Source organism: Trypanosoma brucei, chromosome 8 (assembly GCF_000210295.1).
Source record: "Trypanosoma brucei gambiense DAL972 chromosome 8, complete sequence".
NCBI lineage: Eukaryota > Euglenozoa > Kinetoplastea > Trypanosomatida > Trypanosomatidae > Trypanosoma > Trypanosoma brucei.
The window spans coordinates 399,512-424,433 of NC_026741.1; the positions used below are offsets into that span (position 1 = coordinate 399,512).

The 24,922-nt window shown below is 49.6% G+C and overlaps 11 protein-coding genes across 11 annotated transcripts; 1 reads left to right on the forward strand and 10 right to left on the reverse strand.

Moving 5' to 3' along the window:
- Nucleotides 1-4,053: 4,053 nt before the first annotated feature.
- TbgDal_VIII1250 (hypothetical protein) lies at nucleotides 4,054-4,500 on the reverse strand (the record flags this gene model as incomplete). Its single annotated transcript, XM_011777150.1, has 1 exon — nucleotides 4,054-4,500. The coding sequence occupies one exon, from the start codon at nucleotides 4,498-4,500 to the stop codon at nucleotides 4,054-4,056; it is 447 nt and encodes a 148-aa protein (XP_011775452.1).
- A 3,138-nt stretch (nucleotides 4,501-7,638) lies between these two features.
- Nucleotides 7,639-7,938, forward strand: TbgDal_VIII1260 (hypothetical protein, unlikely; the record flags this gene model as incomplete). The annotated part of the gene is made up of 1 exon (XM_011777151.1): nucleotides 7,639-7,938. One exon carries the CDS (start codon nucleotides 7,639-7,641, stop codon nucleotides 7,936-7,938), a length of 300 nt encoding a protein of 99 aa, XP_011775453.1.
- A 1,208-nt stretch (nucleotides 7,939-9,146) lies between these two features.
- TbgDal_VIII1270 (hypothetical protein, unlikely) lies at nucleotides 9,147-9,572 on the reverse strand (the record flags this gene model as incomplete). The annotated part of the gene is made up of 1 exon (XM_011777152.1): nucleotides 9,147-9,572. The coding sequence occupies one exon, from the start codon at nucleotides 9,570-9,572 to the stop codon at nucleotides 9,147-9,149; it is 426 nt and encodes a 141-aa protein (XP_011775454.1).
- A 265-nt stretch (nucleotides 9,573-9,837) lies between these two features.
- On the reverse strand, nucleotides 9,838-11,622 carry TbgDal_VIII1280 (serine/threonine-protein kinase, putative; the record flags this gene model as incomplete). Its single annotated transcript, XM_011777153.1, has 1 exon — nucleotides 9,838-11,622. The coding sequence occupies one exon, from the start codon at nucleotides 11,620-11,622 to the stop codon at nucleotides 9,838-9,840; it is 1,785 nt and encodes a 594-aa protein (XP_011775455.1).
- An 837-nt stretch (nucleotides 11,623-12,459) lies between these two features.
- TbgDal_VIII1290 (hypothetical protein, conserved) lies at nucleotides 12,460-13,062 on the reverse strand (the record flags this gene model as incomplete). The annotated part of the gene is made up of 1 exon (XM_011777154.1): nucleotides 12,460-13,062. The coding sequence occupies one exon, from the start codon at nucleotides 13,060-13,062 to the stop codon at nucleotides 12,460-12,462; it is 603 nt and encodes a 200-aa protein (XP_011775456.1).
- Nucleotides 13,063-13,505: 443 nt separating this feature from the next.
- TbgDal_VIII1300 (serine/threonine-protein kinase, putative) lies at nucleotides 13,506-15,485 on the reverse strand (the record flags this gene model as incomplete). The annotated part of the gene is made up of 1 exon (XM_011777155.1): nucleotides 13,506-15,485. The coding sequence occupies one exon, from the start codon at nucleotides 15,483-15,485 to the stop codon at nucleotides 13,506-13,508; it is 1,980 nt and encodes a 659-aa protein (XP_011775457.1).
- An 890-nt stretch (nucleotides 15,486-16,375) lies between these two features.
- TbgDal_VIII1310 (hypothetical protein, conserved) lies at nucleotides 16,376-18,631 on the reverse strand (the record flags this gene model as incomplete). Its single annotated transcript, XM_011777156.1, has 1 exon — nucleotides 16,376-18,631. The coding sequence occupies one exon, from the start codon at nucleotides 18,629-18,631 to the stop codon at nucleotides 16,376-16,378; it is 2,256 nt and encodes a 751-aa protein (XP_011775458.1).
- Nucleotides 18,632-19,301: 670 nt separating this feature from the next.
- Nucleotides 19,302-20,516, reverse strand: TbgDal_VIII1320 (phosphotyrosyl phosphate activator protein,putative; the record flags this gene model as incomplete). Its single annotated transcript, XM_011777157.1, has 1 exon — nucleotides 19,302-20,516. The coding sequence occupies one exon, from the start codon at nucleotides 20,514-20,516 to the stop codon at nucleotides 19,302-19,304; it is 1,215 nt and encodes a 404-aa protein (XP_011775459.1).
- An 832-nt stretch (nucleotides 20,517-21,348) lies between these two features.
- TbgDal_VIII1330 (hypothetical protein, unlikely) lies at nucleotides 21,349-21,684 on the reverse strand (the record flags this gene model as incomplete). Its single annotated transcript, XM_011777158.1, has 1 exon — nucleotides 21,349-21,684. One exon carries the CDS (start codon nucleotides 21,682-21,684, stop codon nucleotides 21,349-21,351), a length of 336 nt encoding a protein of 111 aa, XP_011775460.1.
- Nucleotides 21,685-21,965: 281 nt separating this feature from the next.
- On the reverse strand, nucleotides 21,966-23,813 carry TbgDal_VIII1340 (phosphatidylglycerophosphate synthase-like protein, putative; the record flags this gene model as incomplete). The annotated part of the gene is made up of 1 exon (XM_011777159.1): nucleotides 21,966-23,813. The coding sequence occupies one exon, from the start codon at nucleotides 23,811-23,813 to the stop codon at nucleotides 21,966-21,968; it is 1,848 nt and encodes a 615-aa protein (XP_011775461.1).
- Nucleotides 23,814-24,199: 386 nt separating this feature from the next.
- On the reverse strand, nucleotides 24,200-24,652 carry TbgDal_VIII1350 (hypothetical protein, conserved; the record flags this gene model as incomplete). The annotated part of the gene is made up of 1 exon (XM_011777160.1): nucleotides 24,200-24,652. One exon carries the CDS (start codon nucleotides 24,650-24,652, stop codon nucleotides 24,200-24,202), a length of 453 nt encoding a protein of 150 aa, XP_011775462.1.
- Nucleotides 24,653-24,922: the final 270 nt, after the last annotated feature.

Below are 24,922 nucleotides of genomic sequence, written 5' to 3' on the forward strand. Positions count from 1 at the left end.
GAAAAAGAGCAATAAAAAAAGGAAGTAGCAGTGACTTGTCTGTTAGTGTATTTGCGTTCACTTCTGCACACCTCTGCACTTCATCGTTTTCTCTATTTCATTTCTTTATTAATTTTTTTTTTCTTTAGATGAGGAAACCCCTTCGTTTTTTTCCTCTCACTCTCCATTTGGGAGGGGGATCGGGCGGTTGAAGCGTTATCACAGTTTTGAAACGCACTAAATGCAGTGGTGACATCGCGGTTCTACTTGTTTTACCTATTAGTGTATTTGTTTCTTCGCACACTCCTTAATCTCAATCACTTCAGATTACATATGCGACTTGTACCTTTTTCTTTTTTCATTGTAGAGGATCGTTTCTTCTTTTCTTTGATTGATTGATTGGTTTGCGTTTGTTTGCTTTAATTATGTTTGAACATTTTTCAAATCCAAGATTAAAACGGGAAAAGGTGGACCACATGGCGCCGTAACTCAACCGCATTACGTCGAGCAACTGAAGAAAATTGTAGCGCGTGATGAATAAATACAAACGACCAATAATCGGAAGCGTCAGTAACACCTCACGCATGACGCCACTTTGAATGCAATACTAATTATCTGACTCATATCCCCGTTTCCTCATTTTCCTCCTTTTTGTTTCTATTCCGTTACACCTCCGCTTCGCTCGTGGCATTCTTCCAGTGAGTGCGCTTACGATGGATGGTGGAGGAAGAATATGAATGTGCAACACTTGCATTCATTGGCTTCGGATTCAACAACAATGGCTTTACCTCGATGATGTGTATGAGAACAAGCATATGTCCGAGCTGACCACAATTGTGGCACATTGAGAGCATTACTCGAGTCCTTGAAAGCTGAGTGGTATCGTACCTTTCTTTCTTTTCTTTAACTTATGATGCAAAGCAAATAAACAGCGGGGGAAACCTCGTCTCAAAATGTGATTTTGCGTGAACGAGCGTTTTCAAGCGTCATCCACTGACTCATATCCCCGTTTCCTCATTTTCCTCCTTTTTGTTTCTATTCCGTTACACCTCCGCTTCGCTCGTGGCATTCTTCCAGTGAGTGCGCTTACGATGAACGGTGGAGGAAGAATATAAATGTGCAACACTTGCATTCATTGGCTTCGGATGCAACAACAATGGCTTTACCTCGATGATGTGTATGAGAACAAGCATATGTCCGAGCTGACCACAATTGTGGCACATTGAGAGCATTACTCGAGTCCTTGAAAGCTGAGTGGTATCGTACCTTTCTTTCTTTTCTTTAACTTATGATGCAAAGCAAATAAACAGCGGGGGAAACCTCGTCTCAAAATGTGATTTTGCGTGAACGAGCGTTTTCAAGCGTCATCCACTGACTCATATCCCCGTTTCCTCATTTTCCTCCTTTTTGTTTCTATTCCGTTACACCTCCGCTTCGCTCGTGGCATTCTTCCAGTGAGTGCGCTTACGATGAACGGTGGAGGAAGAATATGAATGTGCAACACTTGCATTCATTGGCTTCGGATTCAACAACAATGGCTTTACCTCGATGATGTGTATGAGAACAAGCATATGTCCGAGCTGACCACAATTGTGGCACATTGAGAGCATTACTCGAGTCCTTGAAAGCTGAGTGGTATCGTACCTTTCTTTCTTTGCTTTAACTTATGATGCAAAGCAAATAAACAGCGGGGGAAACCTCGTCTCAAAATGTGATTTTGCGTGAACGAGCGTTTTCAAGCGTCATCCACTGACTCATATCCCCGTTTCCTCATTTTCCTCCTTTTTGTTTCTATTCCGTTACACCTCCGCTTCGCTCGTGGCATTCTTCCAGTGAGTGCGCTTACGATGAACGGTGGAGGAAGAATATGAATGTGCAACACTTGCATTCATTGGCTTCGGATTCAACAACAATGGCTTTACCTCGATGATGTGTATGAGAACAAGCATATGTCCGAGCTGACCACAATTGTGGCACATTGAGAGCATTACTCGAGTCCTTGAAAGCTGAGTGGTATCGTACCTTTCTTTCTTTGCTTTAACTTATGATGCAAAGCAAATAAACAGCGGGGGAAACCTCGTCTCAAAATGTGATTTTGCGTGAACGAGCGTTTTCAAGCGTCATCCACTGACTCATATCCCCGTTTCCTCATTTTCCTCCTTTTTGCTTCTATTCCGTTACACCTCCGCTTCGCTCGTGGCATTCTTCCAGTGAGTGCGCTTACGATGAACGGTGGAGGAAGAATATGAATGTGCAACACTTGCATTCATTGGCTTCGGATTCAACAACAATGGCTTTACCTCGATGATGTGTATGAGAACAAGCATATGTCCGAGCTGACCACAATTGTGGCACATTGAGAGCATTACTCGAGTCCTTGAAAGCTGAGTGGTATCGTACCTTTCTTTCTTTGCTTTAACTTATGATGCAAAGCAAATAAACAGCGGGGGAAACCTCGTCTCAAAATGTGATTTTGCGTGAACGAGCGTTTTCAAGCGTCATCCACTGACTCATATCCCCGTTTCCTCATTTTCCTCCTTTTTGTTTCTATTCCGTTACACCTCCGCTTCGCTCGTGGCATTCTTCCAGTGAGTGCGCTTACGATGAACGGTGGAGGAAGAATATAAATGTGCACCCTGGCGATGCCGGTTACCTCAACGAGTGACAGGGTCCAGTACCCCGTATCATCGGGGAAAGCAAGAGCCAGCAGCGTTCCTTTCATGGGGAACACTGCTGTGCTTCGGCTACAGCGTCATACAGCACAGGGATCAGCAGCGTCTTGCTGGGACACCGTTTTTCATTTGTCGGTCCCTGGGCACGTGCCAGCGTGCCATCAGCAGTATCATCCGCACTAAGATGCTGCTGTCCGGTGATGTGGAACTCCAAAAAAGGATTGCTAATTGACATCTTTGGGAGAGTCCGGGGTGGGAGGCTTCTCGCCCCATCTGCTGTATTCCGTTCATATGCGGAGTCACAACAAAACGTTATAGCGGGTGTGTTAGGATGAATAAAAAAAAGGGAGACTCTGCCACAGTTGCCAGACCGATAGCATCTCAGGGCTCTACGGTGATGGCTGATGGCCGCGCCAGTGGGGGGAAACTCTCACGAAGGCACGAAGAAAATTAAATTAAATTAATTATTCTTACCAGAATACCCTCTATTTTTCATGTTGTTTCCCTTTTTTCATTGCAGTCGCTAGCCGGCTGAAATGGTTTCATGCTTCCATTATAAAGCGGGCCATGGTGGCCCCCTCTTTCCCGTCAGAGGGGATCGTTTGTTACGGTATGCCGAGTATAACGTGCGAGCCCGCCTCGGTGTGTTTTGGGGGTTTGACCGTCTTTCCGATTGTTCTGCCTCCTCATTCCGTTCCTTTCACCTCACAGCCGTAATGATGTCTTTCCCTCACTCCAAGGCGGTGTTGTGGCGTCAGGTTGTTCCGCGTGCCTTTTTTTCCGCCTACACTATCGTTTTACCTGGTCCAACCAAGTAAAATCGTGAATTGGAACGCCGGCTTTAGCCCCTTCTTCGGTTGGTTCCACTATGTGTTTATATCCGTCGCGAAGTCCCGCTCTTTTAATATCGCAGGACCTGTGGCTTACAGCGGGGGAAAGGGACGATGGATCAGTGTACGGTGATGCGCTCCTCCCTCTTTTCGGCCGTTTTCTCGCAATATCCATGACGGCTGCGCGCCAACCTTCTATCACTAGAATTTCTGCTCCGTGGATAAGTGTCAGTTTCCGCACCCCTTGCCAGTGGTTTTTCCTTTTTTGCTCCCTCTCTCCGGGATGCCGGCGACACAGTCCCTGACGAGCTGTTGAGCGCTGCTGCTCCGCCAGCCCGTTTCCGACCTGTTTCCCGAAACCATGTCACAGTCTTCGGTGACTTTTTACACTTTTTACTCTCTATCCCTGTTTGCCTTCAGCTCTTCGGGGCGCCGTTCAATCAAAGAGGTCCTCCCCACCAATATTGCCGCGGCAGTTGCACCGTCATCTGAAAAGACAAACCAGCCGGTTCTCGAAAGAAGGCATGTCAAATTACTGATTTTTTTTCTTCACAGGCCCACTGACAACTTATTCACTTCCCCTTCCCCCGCCCCTTCCGCCAAGAGTAAAGTTCATCGACGCGTGGATGCGCTACCCGTTGTTTTTTTCTCTTTGTCATTTTGCTTTTGCGGACAGTGGCCCACTGAGTTTGAGTGGAGCTGCGGAGGCGCTCTGTAATGTGTCGGGGAAGTTGAAATCGGTGTATGCCTTCGTCCAAGCGAAAACTAGGTATGCAGCCGGGAAAGTGAGGGAGTTTGAGGATATGGTGGAGTTGGTGAGGTCGAAGATTGCGAGGGGTAGGAAAAACGGGGAAAGACGATAATAACCGCACCTCGTGCACGAGCATTGAAAAGTTTTCGGATTGTGGACGGAGCGTGGGATAGGTGGGCCGGAGGGCGAGGGAACGGAGAGTGCTGAGGTGTGTATTGGATACGCAGCCGTGAAGGATGCTGGGCAAAGGGTGGTTTTGAGGCTGCATGAGGCTCGACGAAATGGTGGCTGCGCTCGGGAATCCGTAAAAAAATACTGAAAATTATTTATGGTTGATGTACTCGGGAACACCGCGGGAAGAACTTACCACCAAGCTGCTCCGCCGGAACAGAGCGAAACGAAAGGGCAGTATAGTGGGAATCCATCAAAACCATGGGGGACGTAGCTGCTTCTCCTTCGGACAACTCATACGCAATGAGTTTGGAGGGTGCACATCAGCTAGCTTGTGCATGGGGGAGTGAACTGCAAATGCAGCGCCGGTTTTGGAGGAATTCGGGCTTTCTGCTTGATGCTGTTGGAACGAATTGCGGCGGGAGCAAAATTGGAGAAAATGATCCCATCTGCAAAGCATCATTTTTTGTGGAAATGCTGACCTGCTCGGAATTGTGTAATTGGAAAAAGGCGGCCCCCAAAGAGATGGCAACCCATTCGGCACATAATACGAAAAAGGCACGTGTATATGCATATATATGATGGTGATGGTAAGGAAAGAAGCAATGAAGGAACCCACACGGTACGAAGAAGCAAAAAAAAAATCCACAACAACCATTCAAAACTCTAATTAATACAAAAAAAGAGAGGGATGTGTAGTGAAAACTTCTCACAAAATCCCATATTTCGCTTCGTTAAAGAAAAGCTGTATGTGGGGAAAGACGTTAGTGATAGAGAAAACCCCGTTGCTGGTACCGTGGGTGATATGGGTGAGTGGAAAAGGGGAGAGGAGCACGAAAAGAGCGTGGAAGACTGGGTGGCTTGGGTGCCACACTCACTCCCACCTCCTACGAAACCCCACGGAATGATGACCAAACGATGGGTGCAGAAGCCAAAGGTCAGGAGAATCTCACAAAATGAAATACTGTGACGCTGTCGTGTGCATCGTGGATGTCTCGTCCCTGAATTCGCCTAAGCCATCCTTTTGGATTTTGCCATACTTGTCTGGTTTTCAGTTGCACAGCAGAGGGGCCACTTCAACAGCTCAGCCCACTAACAGGGAAATGCTGGGGACTGGCATGCGATTTCCTGGGAAAGAGGGAGGGTTTTGAATACGTGGCGGGGTGCATCAACACAACTTGTTGGGAATAACACTGATTGCCCGAGCGGCAGCGAGCACCACGACCGAGGACCCATGTGGGTATACAATGGGGAACCTGCGCCATCGCTGATGTCAAAAGCACGGCGTCGTAACCACGGATATACAGAAGTTGTGGGCTGTACGCTTTGATGCGTTTATACGCATAACAGCGAAGAAGCGTACAAGAGCGTAAGTTTACCAGTGACAGTCAGCAACACGTGCATCACTACCATCGCTACTTTGCGTTTCGTCTCACCACCTCACCGTCTTAGGGCTTTCTTCAAGCAGCAGCTACCAAAATTACTTCCCACTTTACTGGCTCCTAACCTGCAAAGATCCATTGGCAGTGTATCCACGCACCTCACTTTTATTTCATCGGTTGTAACCTTTCCATTAGCACCAGTTTTCACTCCGAACCTCCTTCAGTGTCTGCCGCGACGGCTTGCATACAGAAGTAAGAGCATTAAGATCCTTTCCTTTTACTTCTGACAACCCTGAGTTGCCTCTGGTCGATAGGCCCACACATATTGGGAAAAGCCCTACCAAATTTGGAAAAAAAGATCTAAAGAGTATGATCCTTTAGTAGAGTTCTAACCAAAACGTCGTTGATTGTGAAGTAACATTCGGAGGATGAACGTGAATGTCGCTCAAATAAAGCAGATCTTCGCTTTTAGCAGCCCCAAGCGGTGCTTGTTATTTCATTGGCGGCAAGCCCGTCTAGGCAACTGTTGCTTTTCTTTGTACTGCCGCCAAGCTTATCGTCGGAAAATCTTTATGGGAATATATTGTCCGTAAAGCGTGCAGCCCCATGCCGAGCCGTTCAGTCGGTAATACACATTACGCTGCATTCTCTTGCCTTCCACGGTTGTTCAAATACAACCGAAAAGGCGCGTCATTCAGGGATGGCAACTCCGGGTCATGACGATGGGATGCACCTCCACTGGATACAAACACACATACCGTATAAAATATGGTGTGGGCCGGCTTTACCGTTTTTGCCGACCGGTCGAGGCGCTCATCTATACATCTCGCGTGTTGAAAAAAGCGCCCAACTTTCTCGGCTCATACGGTATTTCGTACTGCTTTTTCTTGAGGTTGCTCAGTTTTTCGAGGAATACACAATTTTCTTGGTAGGCGTCACCAAGCTCAATGAACCGCTGCCTTTCTGCAGCTCCCAACGCCCCCACACTCAACTCCTTCAGAAATAGGGAGTTCATCTCGTTGCAAAACTTTTGTCGTTCCCCCTCCACTTTTTCCTTCATCCTCCCGAGTACATCTTCGACCTCCCACATACGCCACCGACGGTCAGGTGTAAAGGTGCGTCTTCTAACCTCGCTGTCCCTTCCCAAAAGGCAATAAGTCAGCATAACACTTTGACTAACGACCCGGCGAGGAACAAACAATTTTAGAACCAAAGAGCGCCTGCGACAGCCCCTAAAAATTTTAAATTTACTTCAGACTCATGGAGTAAAACACCAATTTCGACTGCAGCTAAAGAGGCTGCAAGACGTCATTACACTGCTTCAACAGTAAACAAAAGATAAAGCGAAAGACTTCCACCATAACAACGACGTAAAAAACTTAACTAACACAACCTTCTCCCATAATCCCCCCTCCGCTTAACGGTGGCTTCCGCCCCTGCAAATCTTCCCGCCGAAAGTTGCTTCGGAGGAATGGCCCGCATTACTACTGCAAAACTTCCCGGTAATACATTTCACCCTGGGGGCGGTGGGTAATCTATCTTTCCGGTGCCGTCCTGCCAATGCGTTAAACCAACATCATTAAATGTACACCAACTTGTAGTTAAACACGTTGTCCACAACCGCACTCACAACAACTCAGATCACGTCAAACCCCTCTCGCATACCCTCTTCAACTTTCTCGAATGAACCACATTCCCCCCCCTCCCACTTCTGAAAGCACTGGTGACGACCCTCGCGAATATAATATGCACTATTCACTCCGACGCGCTGTTGAAGGGGAGCCCAGCGGCAGAACTCACATTACTGTTAATTGTTGCATTTGAAGCGTGTTCACCCTTATCACGCATCCCAAATGCCCCAGACGAGGAACGAGAGACCCTTTACAAGGCACAAGGACAAACCCTACAGCATGAGAAAACAACATCTTTTTTTGTCCGTTAGGGTCGCAACCCCTCAGTGGTTGGAGATCTCGAGACACTTGAAACGCATAGATACTCCAATACCTAATGCGGGCTTAACAATGAGATATTCTGCGAGATTCACCACTAAAGTCACAGTCTTTACTGCATCCCTACACGCTGCAGAGCCCAACTTTCTCTCCTCCTCCCGCGCCAACTTCCATTCCCGAGGACGGTCCAGGTATGTGAAATGAATATATAAATCCTCTTCCCCTGGAGCTCATCATCCATTCCCCAAGAATATGCCCGCTTGTGAGCATTCATGTACTTACATACCCTAAAACCACCCCACAATCGAACCACTTGCTATTAAGTTACCGAAGTAGAAACGATAATATTAACGGTGCTATTACTCTTAACGATTCGGAGCGATTGAAAGCGCCCTGACTTTAATAGCGTTCTGTTAACTTTATAACCGCCCTTCTACCGCGTGACAACGCACTAAAGGAACGCAGTCATTTTGTTGCGGACTATTGTGATGCTGGAAACGGCAAGGGGGCGATGACGAGGGAACTACTTACGATAAGATTATTACGTCGCTGACGCTCCCATTACCCCTACTTCTACTCTCCCCTTCCCCAAACAATACACGCAACACACAAAAGCCTCCAGAATAAACCACTTTATCTCCAAACTTCGATTAGGATTTGCACTTCCCCAACTCAACATGGTTCACCTTTATTTTGCCTTCTCAACTCCCTCTTGAACGTCACTGCGCATTCATTACGGGGGCATCGGTTAAAAGGTAAAAAAAAAACGCTGGCAAAACGGAACCTTCAAATCCACTCAGGTAACACACTCATTACTTGCGTGTTGTTATCACTCTCTCGTCCACAGCGTTCTTCTAACAAGAGCACAGGACATTGACATGCGATAACGTGGAACATTCAAAAACTGCAGATTGGTTGAGGTAAAAAATAAAACAGGAAATGAAACAAAAACAAATTCCAACAGAAAAGAACAGGACCATCGGAAGGAGACTCCTTTCACTTGGGGCTTTCAATATGATACGAATGAGCGCAATTATTTAATTCACTTGCGGAAGCTTTCCTTTTTATCGCAGCCATTTGAGTGGAGCCTCTTTCAAACCCCGACCCAAGACGTGGCGGGGGGGACCGTTTGTTTCCCTATCGTGGGCCTGTAGAAGCTGAATGAAAACAAGTGAGTTCCCCCCTCCGTTCCATCGTTAAATAAACACCGAGCAGAGGCTGGCCATATTTAGTTGTGAAGCGGTTCCGTTATAATTCCTCGCGGCACAGCACAAATTAGCAGTTTAACTTTCACCTCTTTTTTTCTTTCATGATCTTTTCACACCGGAACGAGATCATGTGCACTCGAAACTACTACACTCCGAAAAAAAAGGGAGGCCCATCCAAGCGCGAACAAAGGTGGGAGGAAGAAACTAAGAGGGGGAAAAGAAAAAGCCTATAGGTATGAGAGAGTAAATGGAGAAAATAATGAAAAATAGGGGAGAAGGGGACAAACAAACACACACACACACACAAAACAAACAAACAGAAACGGTAGGGAATGTTGCAAAGGCGTATCGGAAGGCAAATCGCCAACGGAGACCCCTCCTGTTAGGAAATGAGAGGTGAAAAGGAGCACTAATCCACACATGCACAAATACATCCTCGCATAGGAATGATAGTGAACCGAAGGGAAGGTAAGAAGGAACAAACGCACATATACACACATACACACCAAACCCCGCCACGCCCGATATCCCCGCAACGGTTGTGGCCAACCCTCGCAAAACCCTCCTCGTGTCTAAAAAAAAGAAAGAAAACTCCACCAAACACGGGACGGGAAAGAGGAACTTCACCATGAAGCGTATACATAAAAATATCACCGTGCCATGTTGCACGTATCCAAAAAGGGGTGTGATAATACAAAAATGAAGAAGTGAAGGGGTGGGGATTGGAAGGACGCCTCGGCACAACACCGCAACAGAAGGGGAAAACTATGAAAAAATATTGAAAGGGGGAGACAAAAAGAGACGCGACAAAGGGTGTGTGTGTGTGTGGAAAGAGAGTCAGAAACGAAATAGCAGCCGATGGAATGACTGTTGGTTAACCGACGGAGCCACCACCTCACTGCACAGCAGGTGCGAAGTAACGCACATGATCGGGGAGAACAATTTCGACTGAAACGTCCGCGCCGCCTTCGCTCTTCCCTCTAGCTTTCTTTTGTCTCATTGCTTTAGCTTTCTGCTCGCGTATCATCTCTAACATCTTAGCTCGCTCCTGCTCACGTTTCGCACGCTGCGCCTGCCGCTCTTCCTCTCGCTGGGGTGAATGCCGTAAAGGAGAAAGTTGTCTGCAAGCAGAGCCCGTGCTTTTTATCCGTATGAATCCTTGAGCCGCTAAATGGTTAACCAGTGAAGGCTCACGTGCGAAGGGCGAGTGCTTCCTACTCGGCCGTGCTGCACATGCCGCCTGCTTGGGCCGCTTGCCCTTCGCGATCCCTACCGACACCACTGACAAATCTGCAGGACTAACCGCCTCTACATCAGACCGGGTGTTCTGCCGATTCTGCTGCTTCTCTTCACGTGGCGCCACCGCTACTTTCCGGCCGGCCCTCAGCCCCTTTTGTGGTGTGGCGCCTTTTCTTACGGAAGTGTCAACTTTAGATGCCACAGCACATGGCTGTAAGCCATCTTGTGACTCACCTTGGCTCTCTACAGGTCCCTCCGCGATTAAAATATCGTCGGCCGGGCGGAACTTTTGCAGGTAAGACTCAATGAATTTAACATCGTTGTTACGTGCGTGGATCCACTGGGACAGCTGGCTCTCCCCACTACTATCAGAGGAACCTGCTGCGTGCCCTATCGGTCCTCGTTTGGCCTGCCGTGGTTGCTGCTTCCGCTGCTTCTGCGGCAATTTTTGCGGTGTTCCCTCCTGTTGTGCCTCCAGTTCCGGTTGTCGCTGTGGATGGAGATGTTGGGGCTTCTTATGCACCATTACGGAAGCATGCAGTGCCCGCTTGGGGCCAAGCGCCCGCTGTTGCTGTTGCTGTTTCTGCTGTTTTTTTAGTACTACCTTACGGCGTCGGGGTGAGGATGCCTTTTCATCCGGCGTTACCGCGGCCGTTGTTTGGCGTACTTGGATTGCCCGTTCCGTCATCTCCATTACCTTTTCCAGCCCATACCGCTTGTTGGGGTCTGTCTGCAGCATCCCCATAATAATTGCCCGAATATCCTCCGGGACGGCAGCCGGGAGCGGGGCGATATCACCCGCTGTTATCTGCCTCACGAGACTGGCGAAGCTGTCGGATGAAAAGGGACGACGCAGACACGCCATCTCGTAAAAGACACAACCGAGTGACCAAACATCCGACGGATAACTGTACGGCATACCTAAAAGTAACTCCGGTGACAACCAAATGGGTGACCCAACGAAAGTGGTCGTGAGAGATGCGGATCCCGACATGGCCTTAGAGGATCCAAAGTCGCCCAAGTATAGCTCCGATGCATCGGCGTTCACAAATACATTCCCGGGTTTGACGTCCCTGTGCATGATACTCAGCCCGTGGCAACATTTCAGTGCCGATATGAGCTGCTGGAAACCACGGAGAAGCGCAAGATGGGGAAGGGCCTTCTTCCGCCGCGCAAGGCGCTCCAGATGAGACTCCAGATCACCGCCCTCCGCATACTGCAGCACAACGTAAAGCCCGCCGTCGTGAACAAAAGACTCCAAGTATGGAATAATGTTAGGGTGCCGCGCCCGCATGGACACATTTACCTCCTGCATCCCCTGTGTTCCATCAGCCAAACGTTTAATAACGACGCGCTTCGTCTCATTTTGTTTGTCAACCGCGAGATATGCACCACTCGTGCCCCCTAGCTGCCGTATAATGGTGTAGTGATCCATCCCCATTTTTTTGTTTCGCACCCGTATCTACGGCTATCTTCGAAACAATCTTCCTACACGCTTTACCTCGTGCTGTATTATTTGCCCAGGCAAGAATATCTCTACTTTCCCTCCCTCCGAATTGTACTCCGTTTGTTCGCAGTCGTGCCTTCGGGGTGTTTCCGAGGTAAGCGTGGTGTGTATTTAAATATATATATATATATATATATTTGTCTTCGTATGTTTCCCCCGGTTGCTCCTCTCTTTGAGAGGTTGACGCCGCTTTCGGTACGGCAGCGAACAAAAGAGGTTTCGTTTCTTCTCCTGGTTCCACCCCTCGTTGCTTCTCCGCACCTGCAGCAAACAAAGGGCAAACCCTAAGCACAATGAAAGCAAAAAACAACAACAGAAAAGAAGGGAGGGGAAAAGGAAGCAGTGAAACATGGCGCAGGAACTGAAATAAAATGATCACCTAATGAAAAGGGGGATATGCGCGCAAGAAAAAGCCATCTAACTCTATCCACAAGGGTGAAACACGATCTACCTACCGGGGCCTTACACAAAGTGAAGAAGCAAAAGCGTTACGCAAGTAAGAAAGCCCAGAGCAGTAACCACAGCCGAGGGAGGGGAAGGAACCCTTCCCTTCCCTCTGTTGCTTACCTTTAATACACTCTCGTCTCCACAAGTGGGACTCAGTGGTGGGAGAATGTGTGAATTCGCGGTTCTCGCGCTGATCTAGCGTTGTTCCACCCTTTTCACCCATTCTAATACTGTCTCTTCAATTTCCTCGTCATACTTCTAGGCGTTAGTCGTTTAACCAGCCATCATCACCATTTTTCTTCTTTTTGATATCTTGACTTCTCTTCAACTGGGGTCACCAATGAGTAAAATACTCTCACTTGCGGTTTCCTCAAGTCCCCCTCGTTCCACCTCCCCCAAGCACGGTAAGGTAACGTCAGGTAACTGCATCTCGAACTGCTCGTGGCGCCGCTTGGCATTTAAGCGGACCTTTTCCACATTTCTCTCTAGTGCAAGAATTTCCCTGTCTTTTTCTTCCAGCATCATCTTAACGCGCGTAAGTTCCTCACGCGCCTGGCTCACCTTCCCGACTGTGGCCTGTCGTTGCGCTACTTCCTGCTGGAGTTTCCCAATGCTCTCCGCGTAATCTTTTTGAACGTTGGTCAGACGTTCCTCTTCCTTTAGAAGTGAATCCAAGAGCTCCTTTTGCCCCAATTCGCACCTTCTCTTTTCACTGATCTTGGCCTCCTGTGAGGCTTTCTTCTGGGTGAACTCATCGATTAAACGTTGCAGGTCTTGCTGCCTCTGCCTGAGCTGGCCGGAAAGGGACTCTACCCTTCGGCGAAGATCCTCGACAATTCGGCGACGAAGTTGTACCGTGTTCATCTTTTCAGAGATTGCGGCGGAGCGTGTTTGGTAGTCGCCCGCCATGGGGGCACTCGCCATCATGATTTACTCACCTGTGATGTGGTAGCTTTGCGGAGGGGTGGTTTTCCTTTAATGCCAAAGGTAGGTATACGTGTGGGTCTTTAGAGGGTGAAACTAGCGTGGGCAATGACAGGAACGAGGGTATCGAAGAAGAGAACATGCATATTTTTTTTAAAAAAGGAACAAGCGTGCAGCAGGAACAGCCACGGAGGACGATGGATGATAATTAGCAGCGACCGCAAGGGAAACTCTGTAGAATATATTTCTTAAGAAGGAAAAAGATGCAAACGCATTTATGTATATGCAGCAAAAGCAACAGTTTCTTGAGCGCTTACACTGTGAGATTGTCCACTCCTTTCTCACAGGCAGCTACACGTACGCGATTAGCCGATCTCTTATGTTGTGAAACCCGCTATTGTGGTTGTGAGAACAAACGAAGGGGAAAGGAAAAAATCCGCTGCCGCTCATGCTGGTCCCGCCACGGCAGTTCCCTCGAGAAGGCGGTCAATTACAACGACCTCCTCCACGTCCGGAAGCACGTGCCACTGAGCGCGATCAGGCACCATCTGCATCACCAGCACCGCATCACGTTCCGCCACATCCACGCACCTGTAATAATTGTAGACGTTGTGCGTTACCTCGAGTCCGAGTGCCTTCACGGCCACGTCCCACCGGAGCTGCCGTCGAGCCAACAGCGAAGCCTCAAGACCACCCGGTGGGCGGGCTGATGATGTGTCTTCGCCTCCACCAACACTTGGTGTCCTATTGAGGTTACAATTATTTGCTTCGCTGTGTCGCGGGCTTGGGTACTTTGAATGCATTTGAGAGAGCTGCCGCGGCGACCGCCTTTCCACCGTGTGTTGTGTCGGGAGAGCCGGCAACCATGAGCTAGTGCGGCCATCACCCTCTGTGTGATGCTTGTTTTCATTCACACTGCCTCCGTTAAGTGTACTACCATTTGTGCCCAGACGGCGTCTCTGTACGGCGGCGTCACGCCGCTGTTTCAAGGCACGCATCTCATTTTGCACTAGTTGACGATACCACGCAACTTCTTCCTCAATTTGAGCTATTGGCTTATGTCGCATGTCCTCCACGTTACTGACACTTCTCGCACCCCGGCGTCCCTCGTCTGCACGTTCAAAGTCCATCCCAAACGATACGTTGCTCCCGCCATTACACGAAAATGCACGTGGGGGCATCGCTGCAGTTGACTCACACGTCGCCGTTGGTGTGGCAGGAAAAAATCTTGGCGGTGTGAGGCGGCCAAGGCTGGCAGTTGCACGCGCCTCGGCCTGCACTCGCTCCTGCGAGGGCGGGAGCGCCGGATGCCCCTCACGTGGTAGAGATACAAATGAAAGCTTCCCCGTATTGTCCACGACACCCAACTCCCGTTGCTGTGCCAGAAAAATATGCTCTCCAACGGAGTCCGGTGTGTCGTGCGATACGTGCTGGGACACCACAGCGTGAACGGCACCACTCATGATGGGACAGCGGAGTATATCATCACAACTTGGCCGCTGTTGCGGGTCAAGGGCGAGCATGCGGTCCACGAGCTCAGCAATCTCCGGCGGGTAGTGTGACGGAAGGGGCTGCCGAGCACCGGTAATCACACGCATCATAAGTGTTGTGATGTCACGTGATTCGAAGGGATGACGGAGACTCAGTAGCTCGTACAAAATGCAGCCAAGGGACCATACATCGGAACTGGGGCTGCACACACCTCTTTCTAAGTTCTCCGGCGACATATATAGCGGTGTGCCACGCATCGCGCCGTTGAAAACTCCGAGTCCATCCTCTCCTAAACTTACGTTTCCTTCCAGTCCTGGCGAAGCTCTAGTGGTTGGTGATGAACGCACCGTACAACCGCCGTCCTCGCTAGACTTTTGCTCTTCCTCCCAGGCATTCTGCCCACTCACTTTTCCACCACGATGGTCTCCTACTTTCCATGCTAGTTTGTCTGTTGCTGGCGTGCGCATCACCTCCGCTACTCCGAAGTCCCCAACAGCCACCTCCTGTGATTGAAGATCGAGGAATATGTTACTTGTTTTCAGGTCACGATGCACAATGCCCTGCGCATGAAGGTATTGCATGGCGAAACACACGCTAGCGAACCATTTCATGACGCTTTCAAGGGGCAAATACTCATCTTTCTCCCGCTGTTGTGCTACGAGGCGGTCGAGGTCGCCACCGTCGTAGTAGTCCATTACTATGCAAAGGTTCTCCTTATTGAAAAGGAAAGCGTCCCGCTGGGCCACGATGAAGGGATGGTTTAGAAGACTCATAACCTCTATCTCACGCACAGCGTCCAGCCGCTGTTGGTCCTGAAACTCAGCGAGGTTAATCCGCTTCATGACGAATACTCCATCGTCAATCGCTCTACGAACTTTGAATACAACACCGAAACTACCCACAGCCATCTTTTCTATGATATGATATTCATTCATCACTTGGTACCTCAACCACCTGCTTTCCTTTTTATGCCTCTCTATTTCTGCGCACTCAACTTCACAGCCGTGTGTCACGCTCACACTTACGCCGTGAAAGCCTTAAGGCATACACAAAAAGCAATTTTCTTTCCACCTCTCTCTACGTCAATTTCAACCTCCTCAACCCGTTCAGCTCTCAGTCCGCTAAACCTTTCAGCCCGTTAATAACTTGCCCACAAACGATCGCGGCTCAGCCGGGTCCTCTTCTCTTCTCTTCTCCCCTCTTGTTTTTCTGTGGCCTTATTTACGCCGACTACTTCACGGCCTCTCCCCCGTGCTTGGCGGAACAAAGAGGGGTTACGGATTTCCTGCCGCTCGCACAACTCACCGTGAGGTGTTACAGTTCCCCCACCCCCAGCTGTTATGATTTGGGAAAGAGTTGAATGGCAAAGAAAAAGATGGACAAGAGGCAGGTGAAGCACTCAATAAGGCGACTATGAGGGACAGAAGACAGGGACAGTAACAATAGATCGGCCAAAAGGGGGGAGCTTTTCAGTTGGTGAAACGAAGGAAAGCCGCACTAAAAGCGACTTCAGTTGATGTGAGAGAAAACAAAACGAAAGGGGGTTGAAAGACGTTGGCACACGGACAAGGGCATCTGTCGTCCTCTGGGCGTAGCGTAGTGGATAAAAGCTGCCACTCAACGCCGACCAGATGTGCAGCGCAATAATAGGAATGCGGAGTTCAGCAAACAAATATAAACGTTTTAAAAAATCCTTGTACAAATAGATTCGTTATGCTTAATATAATGAACACAGATTGGCAAAGGTAAGCGAATATTCAAAAAAATAAAATAAGAGTTAACTCCTGTGCGCGGGCTTCACCGGGCATGGCAGCCGATCGATAATCTAGACGGCGTCAAACCCAAGCCGGCGTCTCTCCCGATGGAGTGCGAGGCGATAACAATAATGAAGTTTGGCGTCATCGGCAACAGTAGCAGCACCGCGGTAGGGAAGCGGCATTGTACACACGTCGTGCTCGTAGGCTGCGTTGTACCACTTTTCGATCACATCTTGTCTCCCTTCATTGTTCATCTCGTGGATTACAAGACGTGGAGGCTGTTGGCCTAAGCATCCATCGCTCAAGACCTTGAAGCATTGTAGTTCCTCCCAACGCGAGAAGACCCGTGGGGGAAACATTCTTACCTCTGCTGCGCTACAACAATCCAAGTAACAGTAAATGTTGCTCTTGTCAGCATTGACGTCATAGCTAGCGCCCTTGCCGCTGCTGCAGATATTCAGAGGGACGCGACCTCTTTTAGAATCGCTGCCCACTTCGCAATTACCATCGGAACCCACAGCCACGGCAAGTGGTATCCACAATTCACTAAAGTCAGGCACAGTGTTCGTGCTGGCACCCGCTTCGCTCCATGGCGATAGTGGCCGCTCTCCCAGTGAATGCCAACACCGGAATTTATTCCCCACCTGCTCATCACAGTCAGTAATCCGTCCCACCGGTGGCAGCCCCTTCAGGGGGTGTGAAATCCCACGTGATACCGAGCTGGCCGCAAGCTCAGAGCACAGCTGAGCAGCGGGCGTCCCCACGAACAGCCACAAACCTGGGCAGTAGCGGTGACGAAGGGGGCGTTTTTTACCGCCGTTAGGGAAAGTCCCGCCACAAAACGATTGGTTGTCCTTAAGCTCCCTCAGCTCGTTCATCACAGAGGTTGTTCTCCCTCTGAGGTTTTCGGCTGCAATGTTACGAAGTGTGAGTGTGCGACGCAGTTGCTTTCCGTCAGGAAGCTTGAGCTCCGCATTCTGCGATATGGCTGGCGCTACCCACTGCTCGGATGCCCGCCTCAACGCACCACCACGCTTTGCGTGCCTGCGACGCCGATAATTTCGTCTGTCATGTGAAAAGGCTGGATCACAATCGCGGTCATGCGTGGTGTAGGGCACAACTATGCGTTGGAGCTCCTTTCCCCCGGCCCCCACATCTTTCACTCCAAAAAGCACCTCGATTTCATTTCCCACCCTCAAAGGAGGCTGCTGTGGAAACTGCGGATCCGCGACTCCCGTCCTTTGACAATTCGACCCACCGTGCAAGGCAACTTCCTTGATGTGGCACTGTAGAGCCGTCACAGTCGATCCTAACCGAGTTGCTTCTATCACACTCTCGAGTAGCAGACACCGCCGCATCGAAGATTGAAGTCGTGACCGCCCATTACCACTACTCAGCAGGTTAGTGTGTGGGATAATGGGCCCATCAAGAATAGCGGCAGCCTCATCAGCGGAATGTGGAGCGGACCACTGCGGCTTCACCAATTGAATGGCTGAAGGTAGGGTCGGTTCGTCGACAAGAAGCTCTGCAGCGGGGGGCAAAGTGACCGCCCGAGACGCACAATGAAATACGGAGAGGGCGTCATGCCAAGTTGTTCTAATGGTACTACCCGCAAGCGCCCGCTGAAGCAGCTTTGAACGGCTACCACAGGCACCAGGGGCACAGCACCGTGGTGTGAGCATCAATAGAAACTCCCCATGCTTGATGAACAGCCACTGAATCACGGTGGTCACCTGCAGTGGTCGCAATAGTGGTGGAGGCTCCACCTCTTCAGAAAAGGAGCCGGCTCCTGGACAAGAGTGCTCTCCCTCTCTGTGTGTCGTTGCATTGACGACTGTACTGCATGCTGGCAAGAGCGGGAGGCGAGACGGCTCCATGGCCGCCACTTCATAGTTGTGTAACATTTCCCTGGCATGTGGCAGAGACCTCAATGGTCTGTGCCTTTGTTCGCTGCTGCTAATACCGCTGGCGGTATATGACCTAAGGACGGCATCGCCTTCGTGTCTCAGTTTGCAAAGCAGCGCCAGTGATACATCACTGCCGTGTCTGTCGGTTTGGTGAACGAACTTCAACGGCATAGCGTTATTGCTGCCGTTTCTCTCGCGGTGGAGGGTCGGAAGTTGCTCCTCTTGTAGGTGAAAGCCAGTATTAAAAAAGGAGAGAGGTTGACCATATGGGCGAAGGGTTGTATACATTTTTTTCTTCGGCAAAATCACGCTCGTACGAATATCTCCTACATTCTTCCCGACCGGCACAATGGATGCATAATGAGAAGCAGCGACGCCCCTCCAGGCAGGGAACGAGGGGAAAAGAAAAGGTAGCATTACACCTCGGAACGGGAGTAATCAACGCGCCCACTACCGCACGCAACAGTGAGAAAGGAGTGAACCACTAAAAGGTTGGCGGTGGCATTGAGTCATCGTCACTGCCTTAGCAAACTACAAAGATAAAACAAAAAAAACCCAAGAGGAGGGAGGGATGCCAGCGCGATCACGACTGGATAACCAAAGACCAGATACCACGGTTCAACTGGCACAACGCCCCCAAGAAGTTTTCACGCTCCTAAGCGACTCCCGTAGGATACTCCATATACAAACATTGGCAAGGAAGAGTGGAGTAGTGTGAAAAAACGACAAAATTACAAAGATGAAGAGTCTTTGCTTTCCGTAAGCCTCACTGGTAATATATTCAACGTCCCATCTTTACCCCTGCCGCCTTCTTTTTCCCGCTTCCAATGGTAGTGCGTCCCATAATATGCACATGGACGCGAGTAGGAACGTGCTGTGTAGAGTCAAGCCATAAATAAAAGGGGTATACAAACCACAGAACTGTAACAACATCAGGTATAATGGTGGCGTTACGAACGCGCACCACCGCTCTCTTCACATTTGATCTCACCAACAATAAGGAACCCCTCTACCCCATCCGCCTATTCAGTCATTCCCCCATTCTTTGCATTTTTCCTGATTCCTCCAGCGCGCTCCCAACCCTGTGCTACTGTTGCTCAGGCCATGGGAGGTGCTCACCAAAGAGGAGGTGCTGTACAACGTTGAACTTCAATAACACTTCCGCGGCATACATTTTAACCATACCTGTGTACGTTTTCTTCCATGAATCCACCCCGCTGATATTATAGAGCATACTGCTGTGCTCAAAGAAGGGGCCAGATTTATTCTCAATCACCCACAACACCTGGGCAAAGTACATATATTCCTCTGCGTGTCTTCTCACGATGTCTGCTTCGCAGACGTGCTTCGGTAATATCAACTCGTGATTCGCGTTGCCGTTGCTATTTTCACTACCATTTTCAGCATTGTTGTTGGCATTTGTCGTAGTCTCTGGGGTTGCAGTTGGCACCTCCTTATTTATAAGCTGCGAAGCACCAAATACAAAAGGCAAATGGTGATAGTCGTCCAACCCCCACACGCCATGAGAACCCGCTGGCTCCAGCTTGTAGTGATGTTGGAGGTGACGCATGAAGGAAAGATACGCACTGAAGACGTCGAAGACCATTGCGCGGCGTAGCTGTAGCAGTGCATCCCTTTGCTCCACAGGAGGTGGTGGTGGTCGCTGAACTTTGTGAGGAACAACCACAGGTACGTCAGATTGCAACGGTGCGCCATTGTCTCCGCACTCCTGCATGCAGATAAGCATGACAATGAAGAAATGTAGTTCATGCCCCGTGCCGTAGTCAATGCGCACACTGTTACCGAATGCATCCTTCATGTATTCAGCAAGCTCCAACACCAAAGGATCATCTCCATTTCCATTCGCTCTCGCTTCTTTCAAAACCTCACCTGCACTAATGCCTCGATTTTGTCGTTCAGTTGTATCTCCCAATCCGCGATTGAGCGTGGCAACCAACCCCCGCATCAGGTCAAAAATATTCTCCTCAAGCCGGCTATGAAACAACCGGAAAGACCTATTACCAAACCGCTGCTGCTTCATATCTTCCAGCGGTATGCTTGCCACGATAGAACGGAGGTGTGGGAAGAAGACATCCGTGAAGAAGGCAATTGTTGGATGTTTCTCTTCGCGGCGCTGCTGAAGCCAGGCACTTCGAGACATCTCCTCAACCGCCTCCGCGCAGCATTGCACGTAAGACACAATCTTGGCAAACGACGGCGACGAGTGAAACGTTTCGACGAGTTGCGGCTTCTCAAGGATGTATTTCCGCGGTACATGAGGATTACCAGGTACCTGCGACATTTGTAGTGGTTGCACTAACGATGGCAGCAACGGGAGTTGTAGGAAAGTGGCAGAAATGATGAGTGTCGATGGAGAGTGTCGCTACACACGTCAGTGGTAACACACAGCGAGAAGTTGTAGAGCGTCTCACCTCTGTAAAACCAACACTTCCCCCCCCCGCCGTAGGTATAAGGCTGTGGAAAATAGTAAACGAATGTATAAATGTGTGTACGCGCGTTGCGAGGAGTGTTGAAACTACACGGTCACGACCACTATTACCCCTCCGTTTAGCTGTGCTATATTTGACTGGTGCTGCTTGCGTAGCCCCCGTGAGAACGGAATGAGAAAATAAGCTCGCGGCAACCGATCAATCGGCCAAAGAGAATGGAAGGGTAGGTGGCTGCACACAATGATAGTAAATGCTAACTAATGTAATTCCTTCAAAGCACGTCAGGGAGCCAGAAAATGTGAAATTGGAAGTAAGGTAGTCAAATCAACAAATATTGAGTATGCAGGGGTACAAATAACAAAGAATTGTGAAAGAAGGGAAGCAATCCTAAGCGCATGCAGGGTTGGTAAATGTCGTCGCATCCATACACTGCGCGACCCGCAAGGCCCTGACGTATCTCAAGGTTTGGGCCCTAACAAAGGACAAACCAACTCGCATATGCTACGCGAATGCGTGGGCGTATTTGGACTATGGCGATTCAAAGAAAACTAGGAGTTTTGAAATTAAGCTTACTCACCTCCCCCCCCCTATTTGAACGCTGCAACGCCAACATGACGAACAAACACAGACACACACAAAAAAAAAAAGAGGGAGTCTTACCCGCTACGCCATCCCTCTCTACGTTTATACACCCTGCACGGCTGTGCATATGAATACGTACATGCACCCATTTAATATATTTGAATAAACACACAACGATAAAAAAACGCACCACCACATGGGACCACAATGGCAGATCTGCGGGACGCAGGCGAAAATGCCAGCGAGGCTAACAACGATGACAATAACGATAGTGAGGTACAGACAAAGTAAAACAAAGCTCGTGGTAAAGGGAACAATGTGGAATGGGAAACAGGGTAACATATCAAACATCCGCGGAAATGCGTTCCCATACCATTCATTTAGAGTAATGGAGATTCCCCGCGCTTGCAAGCGATAAGTGCCAGTCTCCATAAACATGGGAATGGACCCTCTCCTGCACCTCGTTTCTTTTCTTCGCTCTCACCCCTTTGCTTACCTTAAATCAATTCGCCTTCACCGTTCTGCGCTTTCGCGGCCCCATGATGTCTTCTTTGGTGAAGCCCCCATCCACTGGAAAAAAAAAAAGCGCCAAGAATTCTCAACGGAACGAAAATGAAAAATTTAAAAAAAAGAATAGAGATTACAAGAGCATCTGTGAAGTAAAGCAGTGTGTGTGTATGTGGGGGTGGATGGGGAGAAAAAGTCTGCTGTAACAAGTGCTACAAAAGGTCCTGCCCCATTTGTGCCATAAGCGAAACCAGAGGCTGAAAACGACCCTCGCCGTTACCGACAAATCGCTCATCCGACACAGATGTCGACTCTTGAAGAAGAGAAATGAGATCCTGCCGCAGAGCGCCTCGAAGCCCCTCGTTTGTTGTGTACAAAAACACCTCCACCTCCACATCTCTGTGGACGGAGCGGGACCCGTAATTTGTACTGCCGTAAGATACCAAATATGGCTCTCCTACATGATCCCACGTTTCTTCGCAGTTAACGACATTATTATTGTTTGTGCCACTAGCGCGAGCGCTGCTAATTCCCACTCCTCCCACCGGGGCACCACCTTGTTTCTGATCCTTCGTGAACCAAAGTCCTTTCGCGTGGTATGTCTTTCCCTCCGCACTGAACTCGTGCAAGCGGATACGGTGTGCACACTTGTATTCCTTCATTAAGTAACGGAAGGCTCGCTGCAACTGCAGGTAGAAGTAAGGTATGTACCGAGCGAAGCCTTTCGAACCGTACCATCCATTTGTACTGACGCTAGCAGTTATGAAATCGTACGGGCTACTGCTGGCAAGTAACTCATCGACAAAGTGTCCATACATATTAAGATAAGGTGAGGCCAAGTAGATGTGCGTCGACCGTGGTGCCATCCTCAGTAACATTTGCACGATGAAGGAATCGTGAAAAATGTTGGCGCGTGCACACTGCATGGTCGGGAAGAGAAGAGTATCGTAGTGTCCCGTCGCTTCATCTTCCATCTCTGGGTGCTGCTCCACTTGCCACGCTTCCGCTGCTACAGCCCCGGAACTATTTGCGAAGTCCCGCAACCTCCTCTCAGCTACTTCACAGAATTCGTACCACTGCGTCGATGGATCCACGCCTGCCATATTAGGAAAGATGGTAAGGTTACTCCCCGCATGCACCACGAACTCCCCACTACTCGAATTCGCATTCTGTCCCCATTTCTTCGTACCACCACAACCCGCAACGGTCGCAGAACCCGCATTCGTGTTACACTCCTTGTGGATTCCAACTGGATACGATAAAGCACAAAGAGCGTCAACGAGACCACTGAACCACGCAGCGACGTGAGGGTTGTCGTGCACAGCCAAATAGCGGTCAACGCGGGTGTCGAAATAGTCGTCGGAAAGGTTCGCCCCGGTGAGAATCGTCTGGCAGTTGTCGAAGCAGAATATTTTGGTGTGTTGTACCCCAAGCGCCTCACGAGCCCTGCCGAATGGGGCCACGAGCCAATTCCAGCGACACGGCGATTGGAACAGAAAGAGTCGCACGTTCACAGCAGAGTCTGCACCAGGGGACGCCGCCTCAGATTGGAGGTTTAGCAGTTCTGCTACAGTCTTTAGGTTTTGCCGAACGTGCATCCGATTGTAGTCCAGAAGAATGCACACATCGAGTGCCTTTCTGTCGCTACGAGCCTTCGACACCCGGTTTCTCAGCGCAGTGACAAGCTGTCGGGCGAGCGGACCATCGCCAATATACAGCGCAGACAAAACAATACGATGTTGGGCTGCACTGATTTGTCGCAGCAGCTCACTAAAGAATTGCTTCGGGCCGGCCAACACCCGCAGATCTTTACCACGCGCAGGAAGTGTGCAGCACGTTTCTCCAAGGAAACGCAACATCTCTGCCTGCGGACCATCAGTAACAACACTGCTGGCGCCCCTCGTTCTTCCCCCCACAGTGACCTTGTTGTCAAGCGCGTGGAAAAGAGTGCCATTAGAATGGCAAGTAGAAGTCTGCACAGAACCACTCAGGCTGAAGAGACGAAAGGCCAGAAGCAGCGACGTACCAAACACAAGTGCGTAAGCGAGAAGAAAGAACATTGTTCCCTTTTCACCAAGGTCGCGACGCACTACTGTCAAACGCACTACAACAGATGACCTTCCCCCGGTTGACAACTTCTTTGCAGACGAGAGTTCAGCGGTGGAGAGCCGTAAGATACTAAGAGAAGAAACTGCACGTTAAATGGGAGAGGGGACAGAGGGAACACAAAATAAAGACAGTTTCCAACGGCACGACAGCAGGAGGAAGAACACTATCCGAAACAACTCCGTTGTCTCGTTAGTTTACCCGGTCTGGTCGTCCACCTATCAATACGACAATCCTTTAGCACATCCCCATGCGCCAGTTCAGCAACTCATACTCGTGCACGGTCCAAAACTTCACCGCCACCCTCGCTGGCCCTTGTCCTTGCTGTTGCCGTTCTTCTTCACGAGTCGCTGACATTCGAGTCTACCACGCAGACAGCGCCCTGCAGGCCATTTTCCAGCAACAGCGGGAGTAGCGCCTCATACACCTTTTCGTCGCAGACAAATCCCTCGGCGTAACCAAATCGCACCTCCACTGCACATCGTGTTGGTTCTGGTGCTGGGGTTTGCGTTGTGCCTGTGCTTTTCGTCCATGGCACTCTGGCAACAACCGTGCGCCCACTTGGGGATGTGGACCTAATCGAAGCCACAGCACTCCCCGCATCGATACACGGGAAAAGGCTTCGACAGTCGTTTATTTGCATGGCGAGTTCATCAGCAGCTGTCATTACCACATTACAGGACGACGAGCGCGAGGAAGACAAGCGATGCTCTGCCGGTTCCATGTCATAAGACAACTTACCTTTGGTGTCCCGCTTCATGGGCGTTACACAGTCGGACCCGCATACACACATATACGTATATATATATATATATATATATATATTTATATATATAATATATTTATTTATAAAGGTATTTTACGTGGGCGAGAGGTGGTAGTGTTAGAAGGGGGACACTGCAGCACGTGTCCATTCTCACAAATAGTGTATGTTGTGTCACATCTCAGCTTCACGTTACAAAACAACGGCGCATGTTTCTGCGCGGTCAACCGCTCCGACCACTTTCTTATTTAAACTTTGTCTCCACCCCGTTTCACTGGCAATATACAAAACGATACTTCC